Genomic DNA, 7,969 nt, shown 5'->3' on the forward strand with positions numbered 1-7,969 from the left:
TTCAAACACTCAATTAACGTAGTCTTCAACTTTTTTTGAAGAAACCCAATTCATAACAGCTTGAGTCCCTCCATCACACTTCCCTCTGTTTGACTGTTTGATAATTGTGAAATATCTTTTATACCCTTAATGATAAACAAATATAATCCCTAATTCCCTAACACCGATCACACTTCTCAAAAATATCTGAAAATCTCTTCTCCCAACACCGATCATCATCTTCATCTTCATTGAATCTCCTCACCGACCATTTGTTGTTATAACAATCCAAGGTAAAATCACATACCTAAAACATAATCGACACTATGGTTTACCGTCTGTTCTTGTTAGATGCTTGTGTAACCCTATGTAACTTGATGTTTAATGATGTTTGATGATATCTCATTTTCACCACTGATGTTTTTACACTTCTTATCTGTATATAGAGAGAGAAGGAACCCTATGGTTTACCGTCTGGAAGAAGATTAGGGTTTGGATGGAGTTTGAATCGCCTGAATATAGAGAGGAAGGAACCCTAGGTATTTCTAAACAAAGATGAGAAGAGAGATTATAAAAGGAAAAGGGGATGGCACTGTTGGGCGGGAAAAGAAGCCTTAATTTACTGACACGTGACCCAAATAACTTTCATTTATTATATATAATAGTTAATAGATTTGGTGAGGTAAGGCTTATATTTCAAGTGGAAGATGTAATTTTTTTTAATGGCCAATAAATTGATTCTGAGCATTTTCGGGGCACCTACTGGAACAAACAGAGTACTTTGAGAGTAATCCGAGTCCACCACCAATTTAGAGGAAAACCCAGTAATCCACCCGTCCGTAGGCACGACGGTGAAATTACTGGTAAAACCCGTTTGACTCAAGGATCGAACCTAATTTTCCCTATGTCTCCTATCATTGGCCAACGGTGTCTCATGCTGCACTAAATGAAAGTTGAACCTACATCTCTTAAGGGTGTAAGGAGTGGTTAAACACTTTGGAGTGGTAAACTAAAAAACCGACCAATCAGAGCGCGTCATGTCAATTAGACAAAAGTGTTTAAACTTTGCTGAAAAGTGTTAGCAATTGTTTAAACACTTGCTGAAGTGGTAAACTTTTATTATTATTTTTTTGTGCACTATTTTATTTAATATTAATAAATGTAGAATTAATACATTAAATTAAAAAACAATAAACTTTCATAAATTAAATTAAAAACATCAAAGTTACACTAAATTAAAAAAACAATAAAATTACATTAACTTGAAACAATTTAAACTAGTCTTCGTCGGAATCGACCAAAAGGTGGGGTAAATCTTGACTTGTGAGATGATCTATGAGATCGTGTTTGAGTCTCCAATGCGTGTCTTCATCCATCAACTCGCCCAACACCGTATCGTCTAGAGCGGGCTCGACCGGAGGATCCCGAATGTGAACCAGTGCTATCGCCTTTCCTTCATCTTTCAAAATCATGTTGTGTAAAATAATACACGTGTACACGACAATCCTAATTTTTTAACGGATCTTGCTCGCATCGGTCGACTCAATACACCCCATTTCGCCTTCAAAACACCAAAAGCCCGTTCGACGTCTTTTCTTGCCGCCTCATGTTGCCTCTTGAATTTCTTTTGGTCTACTTCGTGAGGGTAAGGGATCGACTTCACAAACACGGACCACGAAGGGTAGATTCCATCCACGAGCAAATAACCACGTTTGTATAAATGGTTGTTAACGTAAAATGGACATTTTGGCGCGGTTCCATTTCGTTCCGTTAAAAATAACGGAGATTGTTGTAGAACATTGATATCGTTTTGAGAACCCGGTGGACCGGCAAAAGCATGCCAAAACCATAAGTCTTGAGAAGCAACCGCTTCGAGCATAACAGTCGGGTATCGATGATCTCCTCGCATATATTGGCCTCGATACTCTGTCGGACAAAAACACCAAACGAAATGGGTGCAATCAAGGCTACCGAACATACCTGGAAGGTGATGTTTTTCCTCATGAGCTTGGTATAAAAGTGCCATGTCGTGGCTTGTCGGTCTACGTAAGAACTCTGGACCATATATTTTGCAAACCGTGTCACAAAAATATTCTAGGCACTCGCGGGAAGTTCTTTCGACCATATGCAATTACTCGTCGTTCTCGTCTGGAGTGTTACCAGTTGCGAGCTGTTTAATAGCCGATGTCACCTTTTGCAACGGCGTAAAGCCCTTCTTACCTCACGCATCGGGGGCCTCTACAAACCACGGGTCGTTCTCTTCCACATCGGCACAATTTTTAGAAACAAACGTTTCGACATACGGAACCTATGCCGAAAGATATCTTCGTTGTACTTCGGGTCTTCGACAAAATAATCCGCCCTGAGTGTCTCATGCCCCTCCTCACGTTGACGTTCAATATATCTCCTTCGGTTAGATGTGCCCGTGTCTTGAAGTTCGGCTTCTTCGATGAGATTTTGAAAAAAAAGAATGTTACTATCGGATGAATCGTCGTACTCATGGGTGGGAACCATAACGGGAGTTCATCCGCCATTTTATTTTGTAAATGTTTGGGAAGAATTGGTGGTATTTTTTGGTTTGGTTGGGTATGTATTTGAGGGTATTTGGTTATAGTTTGGTTTGATATTTATAGTATAATTTTTTCAAGAAAAAATATTTTTTTTTATTTGAATGGTAATATTACCGTTAATACATGGCCCACCTTCCAAATTCCTTCTTTCCCGACTCGGTAACCTGTCCCCGATTCCTTTGCTTTGCCGCGTCGTCAAAAGATTGGCGCCGGTGTTTGCCGATCGGCAAACTGATTTGCCGCATGTTGCCGAGTCCCACACCGTACACCCTAAGAGTAATACACGCATTCCACCATTTGATACATATATCATTTGCAATTGCAGGTGAAAGATGCAATAATCGGTGATCATGATAGAAAGTTTGTCAGCCGTCTCAGGGTGATCTATCCATAATATTTGGTAGTGCTCAGTCAACTCAAGCCACCAATTGGATGAGCATGCACTGACTCAGCATTCAGTTGGGTCCCTAGAAGTTTCCCCTTTTTTCCAACGTGTTGCACTTTTTGATCACATCTTATCCACATATAACTGCCACGTGATCATCAATCTCACCAAGAGAACTTTACAAAATATCTATTTTACTAGAACTTTAAAAGTTTAAGATTCATCCTTAATCACGGCTCTCTTTAGACTTTAATCCAAACAAACAAGGTCAAGATCGTCCCACAATCAAAAGTCTCATGGTTCGGTGCTTAAACCACAAGAATCTTGCAGTTCAGAATCCAAGTCGTGAGAATCTCGTGCTCGACTGGATATTTTGACAAGATATAGATGATTTGGATTGGCCAACACTCATACAATGACACGTGGGAATGAATGTTTTCATCGTCCTTTTTAACGAAAAAAAACTTTATCATATTGTTTTTTTTTTTTTCAAACATGTATTCGCATCTTATATCTAAAAATTTATGTATAGGAACCTCTCATCTCCAGTAATAACTTTAGAAAAGACCTAGCGGAAAATTCGGTTAAATAAATTTGTTTGTTTCATCCAACCATGTAGAATCTTAGATCACAAATCTTGCTTAAAGAGGATCGGATAGTTAAAGGTTGAGAACAAAGGATCAAAAGCATAGAAGAATTCTTCGATAAAAGAAGTGATATTATCTAGATATTGTTTTTACCTTACAAGAAAGAGTATAACTGCAATATCCAACTTATATGGATTGTTAGTCATAGCTATAAGAAGAGAGAATCCAATTATCAGTTTTTCACACTTCTTGCTCCTTTCCGGTTTTTAAAATTTGCACCATATTAAATTCAACAAATCATGGTATAATGTTTTATGTATACATTGTAAATTCTAATCATTAAAGAATTAAAGTAGCAACTTGCAACACTTGTCCTTCTTTCACATAAAAATAATTTTTTATATTTTGTTATAAAGTAAAGACAAAAAACCTAAAAAATGAATCTAATAAGTATCCACATCAACAAATTTATCAACGTGAAATACTATATCCAATACATCAAGTCCCTAATTGTGGCCCTGATGATAAGGTGTCATTTTCCAAACTAGAATCTAGTAAATAGAAATGTCCTGAGATGTTCGTCTATTGGTCAAATGGTCTATCCTTTCTAGTTAAGACGCGGGTTCAATTCCTGTTTGGGTCATTTCCGATAGACATCTGGGTGAAGGGACGAATCCGGCCTTTAATCTCGGGTTCGAACCTGACGGAGAGCGAGGATTTACGTATTCCATCTGATTCCCACACATCAGGGGATACGGTTTCACGACAGTCGACGCATCAAACATAGACATAGCCTCAAGCAGGATAAGTTTACACGTAAGTTTCTTCTCCTTTTAAAAAAACAGAAGTAAATAGAAATAAATTAGGATTAGACTAGTCTAATAAACATTTAAGCAAAAATAAAAGTTAAATTAATAGCCAAGTTTAACCATTCTTCAACGCCTCCCCCAAACTTACCTAACCATCATTATATATCCCCTAAACCATCCTCTTCTTCAAACCCTCTCACCTCATTTCAATCTTCTCCCAAACTCTCTCTAATCCACTCCAAACACACAATCATATAACAACCACCCGACCAGATACTTTGATCATAATGGAAATCGCAGAACTTAACCTCATATCCGACTTCGAAGCCGGAATCAAATGCTTACAAAACCCCTCCTTAATCTCCAAACTCCCTCAATTATACAGTTTCTGGACATACGGTGCTCTGATCATCGCAGTTTTCGCTACTTTCACAAACATTTTTAAGAAAATAAAGATGTTTATACACCACATACGCCTCAAGCTTTTACTCTCCTATCAAAACTCATGCCCCCAGCAAATTTTCGACGACGATGACTTTGACTTTGACTTTTCCGACGACGGCGGCTCCGACGATACGCCGTCGTCGGTGGCGGAGTCCGATGAGGATATAGAACATTCAGAGGACGATGAACATGGTCGTGTAAACGAAGTGTTTCGAGCTGAAGGTGGTGGTAGTTATTGGAATGATGAAGGGCATGATGGTAATTTCACTCTCCGGCGGCGTAACGGGTTTTCTTGGTCGGATTTTTCCGCCGGGAAAAGTGTGGTGCAGTTGTGGGATAGTTTTGGTTTAGGGTTAGATTTTGAAGATGATGAGAATGAAATTGCGATATGGGATTTGGATCGGGAGGTGAAATTGAGCTCTGGGAGGCGCGTGACGGCGGCGCGTGGGGAGGAGACGGTGGTGTTGACGGCTGAGGTTGATGGTGGGAATGGTGGAGTGGGGTTTGGGACGTATGATTCTAGGGTGGATGAGAGGTCTCCAGCGATATATGCCGCGTGGCGGCCACGGCAGCGGAATGTTTGGGTTGATGGTAAGGAGGAGTGAGCGCGTGAGAGTCACGACTTGTGTTGGTCGTCTGTATACAGCTAAGGACCGGGCCCACTTGGTAAAATTGAAACGGCGTCGGACGCGTATTATTGGAAATAATTGGTGGCTACATATAATCTTGTGGTTAGAAATTGAAGTAAATATTATATGTTTATCGTAAAATTAGGATAATATTCATTTGGAATTCATATTTTTTCCGTTTTTTCATTTTAAATTAATAAATAAGTAAACTCTCAATTAATTTTTTATTTGACTTATAAATAACTTATTATAAATAACTAGATATGCACCATACGGCGGGTTTTATATAACCAAATGAATTATACGAATTTCAATAATCAAGACAACCAAGCATTATTTGAAGGTTTCTTTATCATCACGCATTTGGTGGAAGCGTAAAACTCTGCCAAATAGGACATATATAGTAACAATGAATATCAACGTCATCACATTCACAATACGTCACAATCATCAACACATTTAATTACATTTTCTTACATTGAGTGTCGCATAATCTAATCTGGTTGTTAACATCTTTTTAAGCTTCATTACGTGAGCGTAATGTGTTTCTTGAAATTCGTTATGTGGCTCATCAACAGAGAATGCCTTTCCAAATTTGTTAAAGACGTATGATAAGATATGACATCCACATATAAGGGTGTTTTTCCAAGCCCAAGTGGATTAGAAGCATTTATCATTGGAGTTATGGTATCGGATTGTTCGGCTACAACACGAACATTAGGATTCTCATAAGTCATCTTTGTGCATGATAAAATATCTTTGAAACGACATATTCGCCGGCCTTCTCATCCTGATTGGTTCGTAAATGACACTGATGCACAACCCAGTTTATTTTACAACATTTTAAACCCCAACAATAATCCCATAAACGACCATTATCTTTTTGCATCCAATTTGAACTCCATTCTTGAATAACGCCATAGCCTTCCCATGGAAAAACAAAAGGTCGAAAATCAAATACAGACAATATTTAATCATCCACAAACAAAAACATTCGAAATGTAACAACTCATAATTCTGCCATTACTGCAACGAAATGTGCCAAGCTTTGCGACAAAATAGGAAAGTAACAAAATCAACAACACACAATATATTGTGGTTTATAATAGCAAAGCATACGTTAAGAATAATTAACATCTCACTCACACCAGCATTCAAAAGCAAAACCCAAAAGCATTCCAAAAGTAACAAGTCATAATTCTGCCATGGCTGCAACAAAGTTTGCCAAGCCTTTTGGACAAAACAACAAAATCAACAACACACAATATATTGTGGTTTACAATAGTAAACCATAGGCTCAGAATAATTAACATATAAATCATAGCCTCATTCAGAAAGGAAAACCCAATGGCGTTGCAAAGGTAACAACTCAGAATTTTGTCATGGTTGAAACAAACGTTGCCACGTCTTATGACAAAAAAAACCATCACAGTTGTTATAGACATGCATAAGGCAAACCAAAGTATGCGCGTATGCTAATCATCACCAACCATTTGGGTCTCTCGGATGAAGCCAATGCCATCTTCATAGAGACCTAAAACCACAATCACTAAGTCACAAATACCAAATCCCATGATCACATCATAAATTTAATCATCACAGCCAAACACACAACATGCAAGACATTTCTTAGATGAGAAGAGCCTCATCTTCATCGAAGAAAAGAAACCACAAAAGGCAACGTATAAATGGTTAACTGAAAGCTGAAAACCATAAAAGTTTAACCGGAAAAAACAATCAGACAATGCATAGAACCACAAAAATATGGTTACTAAACATCTTGACTCTCACCAACAAAATCATGTCAACAAATCTGGACATGCAAAAGGATTGTCAGATGATAATAGGCGCATCGTCACCAGAACAACCAAACCCACAAAAGCATGAAACAAATTCGACAACGTTTTACGCATTCTCACCGGAAAACCATAAAGGCTTAACCGGAAGCCTAAAACCCCAAAGTGTCACAAAATCATATAGCTATAAAGTTCAGGAAACCTATAAGAAATCCAACCTGAAAACCCTAAAAGGTTAACCGTAACATCAACTTCATGATCAGCATCTGGAACCAAAAGCATAAACTTACCTACAAATCACCGGCATCAGCAACGTTGTATGACAGTAAGTAAGTGAGCTAGTGGCAATGAGGGTTTAGTCATGTAAAGATAAATGATTGTCAAGAGAGGTAGCCAGAAGACAAAGAAGGGAGAAGCCGAGCTGCTCAGTGGCGGTGGTTGGTGAGTCGGTGGTACAGGATGAGGCAACGGGACACATGCAAATGAGGGTTTAACCTACTCTAACCTTAAATACCTAACAAATGTACACAACAAAAAAAGCAAGTACGACACCCAAGTGTGTAAAACACCCTTAAAGCCAAGTGTACAACCCCGCAAAGCTAAAACCACCTATAAATATATATATATATAGAGGACAAAGATCCGTTAGGAACCACTCTTTATTGCGAGAACCGCGAGAACCAATGTGAACACAACCAAAAATACCTAAAAAGCACACAAATTTTTTTTTAAAATTTTTTATAAAAAATCGCTACTTTTAGTAGCAAAAT

General features: G+C 38.3%; 1 protein-coding gene across 1 annotated transcript; it reads left to right on the forward strand.

The window, feature by feature from the left end:
• Window positions 1-4,503: 4,503 nt before the first annotated feature.
• On the forward strand, window positions 4,504-5,623 carry LOC110922080. The gene has a single exon (XM_022166408.2). It carries the CDS (start codon window positions 4,618-4,620, stop codon window positions 5,377-5,379), a length of 762 nt encoding a protein of 253 aa, XP_022022100.1. The 5' UTR covers window positions 4,504-4,617; the 3' UTR covers window positions 5,380-5,623.
• Window positions 5,624-7,969: the final 2,346 nt, after the last annotated feature.

This window comes from Helianthus annuus, chromosome 17, assembly GCF_002127325.2.
Source record: "Helianthus annuus cultivar XRQ/B chromosome 17, HanXRQr2.0-SUNRISE, whole genome shotgun sequence".
In the NCBI taxonomy this organism is placed as follows: domain Eukaryota; kingdom Viridiplantae; phylum Streptophyta; class Magnoliopsida; order Asterales; family Asteraceae; genus Helianthus; species Helianthus annuus.

Excerpts from the sequence above, each read along its gene's own strand:
- LOC110922080 (XM_022166408.2), top strand. The coding sequence starts at position 4,618 with ATGGAAATCGCAGAACTTAACCTCATATCCGACTTCGAAGCCGGAATC.